Here is a 13,341-nt window from a genome sequence, read left to right on the forward strand (position 1 = left end):
CAGCAGGAATGGCTGAAACGCCCTTGAGCAAGGCATCTAACCCCCAACTGCTCTGGGTATGTTGTACATCGTTCTGGATAAGGGCGCCTCGTAAATACATGTAAAAATTTTTGAGCCTGTACCTGAGTAGGTCTCAGGTACAGTGTCTACTCATTTGCCTGAACTTCAGTTTAAAGTTAAAAAAAACAAGTGACTTTATTTTAATAATTTAGATTTGCTGCTTTCCTTCCCTAACAATCTAACATTAAAGAAAAAAAATATACACACTGGTACAGGTCTTGCAGTAAATCTTACAGGACAGTGAATTTTAGAGTAAAGTGAAATGCAGTGTAAAAATGACAGTAAATTAGCAGGCCAATTGGTTGCAACAGTTTCAGTAAATTAAAGTAATTTCATTATAGTATACTCTTGAACTCTACGGTAAATCTATGCTGGCACTATATTCCGGTAATATTTACAGGAAATACTGTAAATTTACAGTGCTGTTGTAATGACCCGAAGCGTACGTGCGCTACCTGTGTCCATGTGCTGCAGCCAGGCTGAAGGAGTTCATTTCGCCATGTGGGGTTGTGGAGATGCCGTTACGGTGCATGGTACCCACCAGTGGGTCAGCTCCCCTCTCCAACAGCAGGCTGACCAGCTCAAAGTTTCCTGCAGATGCACAAGAAAGCCCTACATTCACCTCTGATCTCCACTGACTGTGTCTTGCCCCTACTGAGTGATGCTTACGGTATTGGATTACCTGCAGCGGCAGCTAACTGCAGAGGTGTTTCTGTGTAGTTCTCCATTCCGTCTTGCAGAGATCCTTCCACATTTGCCCCGACATCCATCAACAACTGATAAAGAGAATGAGAGAGAAAAAAAAGCAGAGACGAGAGGTCAAAGAGAAAGATTGAGCGATTGAAAGATAAAGTGACAGAGTTCAAACTTGACCACTTTCAAGAGCTTCCTGCAATGTGATCTCGACAGTAAACTAAACTGCTTATAGGACACATTTTCTGCTGAGTGAGAAAACACACTGAGTATCCTTAGCAGCTATGCAAAACAGTGAAAATGGCTGATAATGAGAAACATGGTAAATGGGGTGTAGCACAGTCGCTAGGCAAAGACTCTGAGAAGAGCTTTTACACCCACACACAACTGACCAAAATGTCAAGAGAGAACACGAAAAAAAAGAGACCTAATGCATAATGCTAATAACAATGCAGGGTAAACTGTGTGTTCTGGAAGACAGTATGTAGTCAGTGTGCTGTCAGGGCAGGCGGAGGACGTCTACCTGCAGCACGGGGACGTGTTGGTGGAGCACGGCGAAGGTGAGCGCCGTGGCTTGCCGAGTCTCGGGGAAGATTGAGGGGTGCTGGTGCACTGTGTTGGGCACCTGAAGGAGGTACAGGGGACAGTCAGGGCATAAAGACACACACACACACACACACACACAGACAAATAAGCAGCCAGGAAAAGTGCTGGCTTGGGGAAACTCACACACGCTACTCTCAAAAAAAAAAAATTAAAAATAAAAACCTGGCACACAGCTCCCAGAAGATGTTTATCACTTTCATACTCCGATTTCTCTTTTGAGGGGGACAGGTCAGAGATAGTTTAGAGTGCTGTTCTGTTCTAATTTCCACAAGTTCTCAGTCAGTGGTGCTTCTGCTTAAATTTTCTCATGTCTAACAAATGTGTAAGCTTAATGACTCAGTATGTTACGGTAAGTACCAATGTGATGAGATTGTGTAATAGTTTTGTACAAACATTTCCCAATCACTATGACCTACTACTGCTGACTTACAGCATGACTCAAGTGTGATGGGTTCCAGTCACAACAGCGAGTCATGCAGTTGCTGCTAAATCATTCTTTGCTTTGAAGTCTCCAGCTAAACAGCTGAGTGATGTCTCAATAGTTGCAGCGATGACGCCAAACTCAGAAAGACGGCATCGGAAAGAACTCTTGCAGATAAATCTGGATTTTTACTTGTTACACCATGACACAGTACAAAAGAATACACACAGTGGAATACAGTATGGAATACAATGGAAGCATGGGTTTGATGGGTTCATGAAGCTCTCTGTTAAACATACGCAAGGAATAAAACAAGGGTGTGCTGTTATAGGAAAATAATCAATGATGGGGAGGTGCAAAGTGACTGCTGCCACCGTGAAGTGGATTATTTTCCTATGACAACATGTCCTGGGGTATTTTATTCCTCTTATACCACAGCAATTTGCCAATTATTATAATTTGTAAGTTATTAATGAGCATGTCGTGCTTTTTTGTTTAGCAGTTTATAGTTATGTTTAATGTTGTGGCATGTCTGCAAGACAAGTTAGTAAGACTAGGCTTAGTTTATGTAAATCATTTCCCAAATCCCTGTGAATTAGCTATTAGTGTAGAAAGAATAATGCATTACAACAAGAAACAATAATATAAACCCGTGATTTGCCTTTCAGCCAGACTTGTGCTGTTACAGAAAATCAATCAACACCTTCTGACCAATCAGATTTGAGAATGCAATGGTGCTGTGGTATAAGGACACCTTAAATTTTAGAATCACTGACCTCACTGTTGATATCAGCTCCTGCATCCAACAGCATCTGAACCATGGCCTCATCGCCACGAGCACACGCATACATCAACGGAGTCATACCCTGAATAATATACGCACACATGCATACACAGAAGACACACTGATTGAAAAATATGACTTATTTATTGTCTTATGGCAAATAACACCAGTTGGTTTCATTTAAACGTACCGTAGACACTGAATATTTACTGAATAAAGGAGGGTTTTGAAGGTCTGTGTATAAAGAGAGACTAGAGGAGATTCAGCCTAATCCAGTACAAGAGCCCATGGAAAATCTGACGCCATTCTTGGTTCTGTGAAAAAGTTCGGGAATGGCTTACATTTCCCTCCCAGAGTTCAGCAGTGCAGCCAAGCTAGCGGGATGATGGAGAGAGTGGTGACGTGTGGCCTGCACGCTGGCTCCCACTGAGACGATTAACCATAAAACACTGTGAGAATAAGAGTGGCACAACTGTTCTGATGTAATGAGAGACTCTTAGTAGAGTTAACGTCTTTATCGGACAAATATGGATGAGGATTATGGGGTCTGTAGTGATGAGATTGCTACTGTACTGGCTGTTTATTTGAAAGTAAACCTTTCTTATTTAGTACGGAACCACTACTTAATTTCAATATGTCTGAATTGTATGATGTTTATAGTATATATGTGTGAGGTGTGTCACCTGTTCACTCTTGCTGTTGATGCCTTCAGGTCCGAGCAGATTGATGGCCTGCTTTACCAGGTCCGTGCGTCCACAGTTGAGCATCCGGAACCCCAGATCCTGCAGAAACTTTGCCTCAGTGGACGCAGCGTCCAGCTTCCGTGACATACAGAAACAATCATCTGTCCTGCAGAGACAAATACAAAACCCATGACTCACCATGCTGACAAAGCACATCGACAACCAATACCAAGTTGTGTAATTTCTAAAAATAATCTTTGTCTTGCGTACAGTTATGCCAATCTCAATGGCAATCTCACTGCGTCCATGGTTGTTACAAAATGTGTATTGGCACACTCAAGTCTAGAGTCCCAAATCTGTCTTCAATAGCCCCAAATCTATTGCTACAAAAGCTGTTACACATGTATCCGGTGTATGATTTTGAAATGGCCTCTTACTTTAGCTGCCGAGGTTCACAGTCCACTCCTGGCAACATGAGCCGAGCTGCCTGTCGAACATCATCACTATCTACCGAGAAGCTACGGCGGTGCTCGGCATGGGCTACGGCCACTCGGATCCACTCCATGAGGGGAGGCAGTACCATAAATGGCCTGCAGAGAGAGACAACAAGCAGAATCTCAATTATTCACTTCCCAGCCCCTCGACATCTCCAGCTGTTACAACTCTAGCATCTGCAGATGTTAAAACTATATAGAATGAAATAAAATGTTATTTACTTAGGAGGGTAACTTAAGGCATCTTGCCTAATAAGGTTTTCCATGTCTAAAAAGATATACAGAGATATAAAACATTTTGCTATCATAAACTATTATTATTTTAGAAACTGCATACATTTTAGTTACAACACTTTGCATTTGACCTAATTATTTCCATAAAACAAAAGGGTAACCGAATATACATCCATTATTCGGAACGAATGCAAATACAAACACAGATATGAATAGGATATGCACTATTTGGTTTATTTAAAAAATTTTTTAAAAGCTTGCCAGGCTATCTGGTTGAAATTTGAGGTATGCATGGGGACTGAGATCCCTTGGAATATAAGAAAAAGTCAGGTGAGCGGAAAGTCTTCACTTTTATGCGAGCACAAGTGAGTGGTCAGATATGAAGCTTGTAGGACAAAGAAAGACCAGGTTCATTAACACGAATGTACAGCATTCATTTATTCATTATTAGTAACTGCCTGGTCTGCATCAAATTGTTTTAGATTAGGCTATTAGGTGTTGTTTTTTTTTTGTTTAAAGGGGACATATGAAAAACTCACTTTTCAGCACTTGTGCTCTTACATTTGGGTATCTGGAGTGCCTACCAACCCACAAACTCTGAAATAAGCCAACTTGATCAGTTTCTTTTGGGCTGCCTATTTCAGAAAACGTGTTTCAACAAACCGTTCAGATTTGACTCCCCTTTCTATGTCACAAGGGGAGCTCATTAAAATTATGCCACCCCTCATCTGAGTATCTCCACTCAGAACTGCCTTTGTGAATGAATATAAATGAGGAAAGGGCTACCTGATTGGCTGGCAAAAGAGGGGGGTGGGGTGAGCAGTGGCTCATTATCATTTAAAGGAACAGGCACGCAAATCAGCCGTTTTGAACAGGGTTGTTTAGACAGAGTGAGAAGGGAGCTGTGGTGTTTTATCCTTGTGGTATTTTAACCAAAGCATGTCTCAGACATTTCATTAGAACCTCAGGGAACTGTGACAACTTTTGGAAAAGGGGTATAATATGTCACCTTTAATGCTGTAGAACCAACTAAAGGCAGTTACAAACGCAAGCAAGTACAAACTAAAACAATCACTGCATGAGAGGGATTAAAAAACAGTTTGTGCACATTTCTATTTGAGATTATGAACTCAGGTAAGGTAACTGAGAAAAGCTCTTCCAGTTTAGACCATATTCAGTTTGGCATTAAATACAAATAAAGATAGAGATACAGATACAGACAGTGGCACTGTGTTAAATCCCTACTATATTATAACAAAAGGAAATCATTAAAGGATCCTGTAGCAATTCTGGAAAGGTGTGCATATCCTAAAACTTAACCTATTGAGCATCATGCTTCCACGCTTTACATGAAGTTTTTAATTTCTACATGTGTGTAGAATTGCAAAGCTGAGGTCAATAAATCCATTAATGGTTGTCCCATCTCCTGGGGTACATCACAGATTCAGGTTGGGCATATTTCTGAAAATTTTGACCTTGTCAGTACTGTAGCGGTCACTTTTATACATCAATCAGTAGTTATAAAGAGAAGCACGTTGACATATCTGGAATATGCCAACTTTTCCAGTGTATCTTTGCAGATCAGTGATTAAGGGTCAGTGATTTTCCCTCAGAGAACAACTGCTGGACCCTTAAAGTCCTCCGAGATATCTCACATCTTCTATAAGTGATCGGAATGCCCGTCATAATACCCGTTCAGGTCCCGTGTCTATTTTTGTTCTCTCTGTTAAGTCATTTAGTTATACCGCGATCACTGCCTGGAACGAACTACCAAGTCAGTTGCAGTCCATAAATGTTTTATATAGTTTTAAATCCAATGTCAAGAATTTTTTATTTGATCAATTTTATCAGCATTCACAAAATCCTTTTATTATTTCCTAGTTAACCTTCTAGTTCATGCCATATTTTATTTTGTATACCTCCTGTCCCCCCCCTCCTTTTTTTTTTTTTTAATTTATAGCCCCTTTTTTGGCACTTGATGCACTTGGACCACAATGGAAATAAGTGTTTACACTTTATTGTGCTATCCATATATTTTAAGGTACACTATACTTGTATTTTGTACATTATTTTACTAAATAAACTAATCATCATCATCATCGTCCTTGTATCCTGTCCCAGGTATAAGGCACCTCAGAAAAAAATTATCTGCCGAATGCAAAAACATAATACTCATCTCAGTAAGTCTGCTACAGTTTACATATGACAGATGATCCAAGCCTGTGATCTCACCTTTCTGTGTGAAGAGTGATTTTGGAGGGTTCTACATTGGGGTTCTCCCACTCCATTTGGGGGCAGTGCATGAAGTAACAGAGAGTGTAGAGAGCCTCAGGCTCCCAGTGGAGCAGATTGTTCTTCTGGTGCACAGGAGTACTGTTAGTATGGTTCTTGATGCTCAGGGGCTGAAGGTGATGCATGGCTCTGGACACAAGGTCACCTGTAAGCAGTAGGCAGGAGATGAAGTGCTTATTGCTGTGAAATGTGGGTCATGTGACATTGGTGCGCTTACAATAGGAGTGGGCGATATCACAAAAACTATCATATGACATGGAAACATTTCTATGATATAGTTTTACAAGCAAACTACCAACAAAACAGTAATGTGTTTCATTTTCTCATCTCATCTCATTATCTCTAGCCGCTTTATCCTTCTACAGGGTCGCAGGCAAGCTGGAGCCTATCCCAGCTGACTACGGGCGAAAGGCGGGGTACACCCTGGACAAGTCGCCAGGTCATCACAAGGCTGACACATAGACACAGACAACCATTCACATTCACACCTACGGTCAATTTAGAGTCACCAGTTAACCTAACCTGCATGTCTTTGGACTGTGGGGGAAACCGGAGCACCCGGAGGAAACCCACGCGGACACGGGGAGAACATGCAAACTCCACACAGAAAGGCCCTCGCCAGCCCCGGGGCTCGAACCCAGGACCTTCTTGCTGTGAGGCGACAGCGCTAACCACTACACCACCGTGCCGCCCTGTTTCATTTTTAATAATAAAAATAAATTACTTAAAACACTTTACAGTGAAAGTCTGTCATCAAATCAGCTGCTTTCAGAGTTTGTAATTGCTATTAAAATTGAAGCATTATCACGACACTCGCATTTTGTATAGTGACTATACAAGAATTTATCATGATAACGATGTGATATCCATACTGTATACTATAGCCCAGTCCTAGATCACAGACTCACTTTTTTATGGTGTTTTGTTTAGGGCTGTCCTGTTTTCAGTGATGGAAATGTTCACTCAAGTCATTTGTCATCTCCACCTGTTGCGCAACAGTCTCCTGTTGCATGTACACTGTGTTCATATTATTTCTTGGTATTTCTCTAAGGATAAGACAGTATTTAAGAGGATAAACAAATTAAGGAAGTGACTGAAAAAAACCCAAGAATGCTCTGAGAGCACAGTATTCCCCCCCACCGGCAACTATGCCATAACTCTGGTAAAATGTGACTGAATTGAACGGAATTGCAATATACGTATTACCGCCATATAACAAAGAATCCTGTCAAGTTTCGTGAAATTCCTCCAAACATTGTGAGAGGAGTTGATTTCAGAAGGTGAGTACCCTTCCTGGGACAGACGGACATCACCACGACATAATCCCCCTTTGGGCCTTTCGGCCAACGGAGAATAAAAATTGTGAGGGAAGTTGATTTCAGAAAGCAAACCCACCTTGTGGAAATTGCCAAAGTACAAGTTTGTTAATAATCAAGGGTATAACTCTGGTAACATTTGCCCAAATTAAACAAAATTTAACTATGCGTATAACTGTCATATAACAAAGCCTTTTGCCAAGTTTGGTGAAATTCCTCCACAAATTGTGAGAGGAGTTGATTTCAGATGGAAAACACACTCATGAAATTGTCAAAGTATAATTTTCTTAATCAAGGGCTGTAACTCTGATAAAATGTGACCCAATTTGGGGGCGTCGTGGCTCAGGTGGTTAAGGCGCCATACCATGAATGCGGGCGACCCGGGTTCGATTCCGGCCCGAGGTCATTTCCCGATCCCTTCCCGTCTCTCTCTCTCCCGCTCATTTCCTGTCTCTACACTGTCCTATCCAATAAAGGTGCAAAAAGCCCAAAAAAATATCTTTAAAAAAAAAAAAAATGTGACCCAATTTAACAGAATTACAATATGCGTACTACCAACATATAACAATGCCTCTTGTCAAGTTTCGTGAAATTCCTCCAAAAATTGTGAGAGGAGTTGATTTCAGAAGGTCAGTACCCTTCCTGGGACAAACGGATGGACAGACGGATGGATGGAACTCGCCATGACATAATCCCCCTTTGCATAGATGTCAACCTTTGGTCAATCAAACCTGCATAACCAACCTCCAAAATCCGTATTTCCCTTATAAAATCCGTATAAGATGCAAATTAAAATAATTTACCTAAAATTTGAATGATAATTAACAATGATATATCCCAGTTACTTTTTATTCAATATTAATAACAATAAACCTTCAGAATGAATACAAAGCTCCAATGTTTGACAAAAACACAAAGTGTTATCAGCGTGGAAATACTTCGTTGTTTGGAGACAGGTTTCACCGAGCGGCTATTATGCGCGAGACTTCATATTAGCCACAAAGTCAGAAAAATCTGTTCGTAAAATTACGTTATAATGACCAAATACAATGAAAAGTATTTTTCCAGTCTCACCTGTGAAAGGTAATCCCATGTGATCTCGTTTGGACGGTAAACCTGTTGGTACAGTTAAACGCAGCAAATGAATGAGGCATCTTTATTCTCGGCTACTGTCTAGACGCTATACCAGAGACGGTTGAAGAATCTCCACTTTGCCACATCCAATATGGCGGCGAGGATGACGTATGATTCTACGCAGAAGGCGGAGTCTATGTTTATATGTCTATGACTTCACGATTGGCGGGATTCTCGCAATGCGGTGTGTGCATGATCAAAAGTGGAACGAAGTCTCACTACCACAAGATAACGCGCGATTTCATAAGACTCTTTACTGGCTGTCTGTGGTGTACAGTACGTTTGTAAATGTTATGCGCTCTTTTATCATCGTGGGAATTGATTATAGCTCTAAATAAATATTGAAGTTTTTTTAAAGAATCCGTATAACTTTATTTATACGCCCGTATACTACGTTTATTGAATCAAATCCGTATAAAATACGGACATTCCGTATAGGTTGACATGTATGCCTTTGGGCCTTTCGGCCAGTGGGGGATAAAAAAAGTACTCAAAATACAATGCAATCATTCAGCCTGAATTCAGTATTAATTTACCAGACATTTGGGATCACTTTCTATCTTTTACTCATTATCTCTCCAATATTAAATCTATTTGTGGACTTGTATGTGAATGAATTCATGGGTCTTAGCACTTTTGAATCCATTCATAAGCATACAACAGCACTTTACACTGCATACGTCAATGAATAAATCGTGCCACGCGGTAAGACCATAGTGAGCATAGTGATGCCTCTATATATTACACAACAAACAGAATGCTGCAGTCACAGCTATTCTCTATTTCGCATATTTCTTTGTTTCAATGAATTAACATCCACACAGCCAGTGTGCAACAGACCCAACAGGTCCAATCTTTTCGGGGGAAAAAAAAAAGACAAGGGGTTTAACTGACATAATTATGTTTTTCTCACAGCCAAGGCTACAGGATTCAATAGAGAATGCAGTAAAGGGAGCATGGTAAAAGCCACATTTATAAAGGTTTTGTGTGCATGCCATGTGAATTAACTGACAGCACAGAGCAAAGAGACAGCAATTATCCAACAATTACAGGAATACACAGAGATATGTGATCCTCTTGTTTCAACTATTAACTTTGAAAAAAAAAAGAAGTCGTCACATATTGAGTGAATTTTCACAAAAAGAGACCCAAGTGTTGACATTTACTGTATACCTGCAGACATGTAGGTGCCTGACTATGATTATAAGACAGACATAGTAGCTACAGGCACATGCAAACAAGCGGAGCACGAGGTATATATGATGATAGGCGGGTTTGAGAATGAGAAAAGGAGACTGAAAGCTGCTCGCCGAGGACAGTTCCATGACCAGTACCCTCATCTCTTATTCATGACAGCATGTGATATTTCCTACGAGTCCAAAGGCCAGTAGGAGCTGACAGAGAGAGAGATATCCACTCCTGATTAACCATAAGGAAGAAACTCTGCAGCATCTAAAGGCGCTATTCTCCCCTTGTGCTTTTCCAGTCCTTAAATGAACACAATATCCAGGAGCTTTAATGGCTATCAAGGTGACCTTCATGACCGAAAGCACAAAGTGGGAATACAGTAGCAAGTGAAGAGCAGAACAGGCTTTAAGTGGGAAAACTGAGCTTCACCTGACGCCTCATCCTACCTCCTCGAAAGCATTAATAAAGAATGAGTGCCTTGATGAGGGCCAGATGCAAGGCCTGTTCTGCTGTCACAGAAGTTTGCAACAGCCTTTTTTCAACTCCCCTTTAGTAAATGGCCAAACAAGTATTTTCTTCAGCTCTATTTACTGTAATGAACATCTGTACATTGGAGTACATACTGTAGGACAGTTATTCTGAGTTCTTGAGCTGAGCTCTCTATAGCAAATTATTATACTGTACATACAGAACACTAGTTCCATGGAATAAAAATATGTATGCTATTCCCTTCTAGCAGGTTTCATTCACTTGGTTTAATAGCATGCAATATTGTTATCATATCGCTTACCCTACGTGTATTACGTCACTCTACCCAATGGAGAATGAGCGTTGAATATGGTTTATGATATTGCATGGTTGTCAAGACGACATGACATCACATGTCGGAGCTGATATGAACATTCACTGAGAAAGTTTTCTGCTGTGCATACGCAGAACCATTTCTTTGTTTACTAGGAAAGAGAAAGATGTGTTGAACACCCGAAAGGCTACCAAAACTTCATTATATATTCTTCACACATATTTACAAGAAAAAAACATACCAATGGACATCGAAAAACTGGAAGAGAGAGAAAGCAAATTTCACAAGAAGCTATATTTCATGAGAAAACAGAGCAGAGAAGTATTCTTGCCCAGATTGACAATAATGCGCTTGTGTGTGGCTCTGTGACCCACGCATCTAGCACATCGACAACTCATACTCGTACCATGCAGTTTCAGCAAACCTCTTTTGTTTTGAAGAACTGCAATGTAACAATTAACTACTAACAAAAGTAACTTTGAACTTGAACTGTCAACCTGTATATAGCTTGTATATAAGTTGGGTTGTTGTTCAGGCTTTCTGGAGTTGGACCATTTTTATTCATCTCATCTCATTATCTCTAGCCGCTTTATCCTGTTCTACAGGGTCGCAGGCAAGCTGGAGCCTATCCCAGCTGACTACAGGCGAAAGGCGGGGTACACCCTGGACAAGTCGCTAGGTCATCACAGGGCTGACACACAGACACAGACAACCATTCACACTCACACCTACGGTAAATTTAGAGTCACCAGTTAACCTAACCTGCATGTCTTTGGACTGTGGGGGAAACCGGAGCACCCGGAGGAAACCCACGCGGACACGGGGAGAACATGCAAACTCCGCACAGAAAGGCCCTCGCCGGCCACGGGTCTCGAACCCGGACCTTCTTATTGTGAGGCGACAGCACTAACCACTACACCACCGTGCCGCCCACCATTTTTATTATTAGAACTTTTACTTTGTACATGTACATTGGATTGACAAAACATTGAATCACACTGGATCAGAATCAGCATTCAATATTGGTAAGTTACCCCCCATTCTTAACTTTTTATAAAATCTATAATTGTTTCATCAAGTGTGTATGTATAATAATAATAATAATAATAATAATAATAATAATAATGGTTGGCTTTTTTCATGGTATATCAGATGTATTCCATTCAGCTACTGTAGCATGATACTGAACTCGTTTTCGAGTCATTCAGTATCATGCTAGCTGAATGGAATATATCTGATATACCACTCAATGCCAGTCAATATTATTTAAATATTTCATGTGTAACTGCTTAATCTGACAGAGACGTCAGCATGCATTTCTGAATTTGAACTTCGGTAGCTATTTATAATTTAAACAATTGTAATAAATTGCATTATTATTATTTTTTTAAATTAAAAACATTGCATACTTTTGTAATTCAATTTGTCTGATATGTCAGAGAAAAATCCATACGGCTAAATCCTACATATCTGAAACTGCAACATCAAGATAAGAATTTTTTTCTTGCAGGAAAAGTGCACATACAATGCTAATGTATTAGGCATTAGACAAAAAACCCAGGAACACCTACAGGCATGTTGGGTAATGAGAGAAGACGAGAGAAACAGGGTCATTATCAGAGTTGGGAGAGGAAATGATATCTCTTAGGAAAACAGAGGAAAGAACAAAGTGGAAAAATGGAAATAATGATTGAGGGCCATCTAGCCATCTACAGTTTTAGTCGGCTACTCGGACCAACTCCAGATAAAGCCATGAAGCAGGTTTCTGTCATACAAATTAAGCCTACTTGCATTTCTTGAACAGTCCAGTTCAGCTTTTTGGAATGAAGCTGATACCACAATAAAATCTGAAATCTACACTTAATATCTATCTACCGGGCTTCAAATTCACATGCATGAGAAAAAACAAAACAAAACAAAAGAAAATAAAAAACCAAAACCCACTCATACCTTAGATCCATGCAAACCCACACATTCACAGAAAAAGCAATGTTGTGGATTTGTTCAAATTCAACAAGCCATTTAAATGAATAGGATCTGGTGTACGGGAGAAAATGCATAAAATTTGATAAAGCGGCCCCAATTTCATTTGTTTAGCTGAGATCATCGATTGTAGAGAACATGGACAATGTGGCTCACTGCCTCCAATTCCATAGAAATGAAGCCATAATACCTCCACTATGTTGTAAAATTTGGAGACAGAATCTGCGCAGTAGGGACTTTCTGCTAAGGCTGCACAGTAGAGATGAGAGCCAAAGTCAGGTACAGCCATTGTTTTGGTAGGCATGCCTCCGTCTCCCAATGTACAGGAGGAGAAATGATCAGACAAATACGAGTACATCCTCAAATTCTCATTATTACATCTATCCAGGGAGCTTGAATAGTTTTATCTGGAAATATTTAATGAATACAGATGCATCTAGTAAGGACATATATCACATGAACTGGAATAATAAAGAAAAAGATTTAAAAAAAAAACAACCACCACCAGATAGCAGCTCAGAAGAAAATCAATCATGAAACCTAAAATAAACACACAGCGTTTTATGAGTTCTTTTGTAAACCACCTAATTTTTAAATACAATTTAGCTTAATTAATTAGAAGTTGCATGTAACATAAATTATTATTATTAT

At 40.1% G+C, this 13,341-nt stretch overlaps 1 protein-coding gene across 1 annotated transcript in view; it reads right to left on the reverse strand.

Annotated features, from left to right (window-relative positions):
- btbd11b (BTB (POZ) domain containing 11b) overlaps positions 1-13,341 on the reverse strand; it is a 175,929-nt gene that overhangs the window by 16,184 nt on the left and 146,404 nt on the right. Inside the window, exons 3-9 of the mRNA XM_060923745.1 lie at positions 6,208-6,412; positions 3,685-3,837; positions 3,248-3,413; positions 2,557-2,646; positions 1,277-1,378; positions 743-836; positions 516-651 (exon numbers count right to left, since the gene is read on the reverse strand). Of these exons, the coding sequence (XP_060779728.1) occupies positions 516-651; positions 743-836; positions 1,277-1,378; positions 2,557-2,646; positions 3,248-3,413; positions 3,685-3,837; positions 6,208-6,412 (946 nt within the window). The remainder of the gene's footprint in view (positions 1-515; positions 652-742; positions 837-1,276; positions 1,379-2,556; positions 2,647-3,247; positions 3,414-3,684; positions 3,838-6,207; positions 6,413-13,341) is intronic.

Source organism: Neoarius graeffei, chromosome 6 (genome assembly GCF_027579695.1).
Source record: "Neoarius graeffei isolate fNeoGra1 chromosome 6, fNeoGra1.pri, whole genome shotgun sequence".
In the NCBI taxonomy this organism is placed as follows: domain Eukaryota; kingdom Metazoa; phylum Chordata; class Actinopteri; order Siluriformes; family Ariidae; genus Neoarius; species Neoarius graeffei.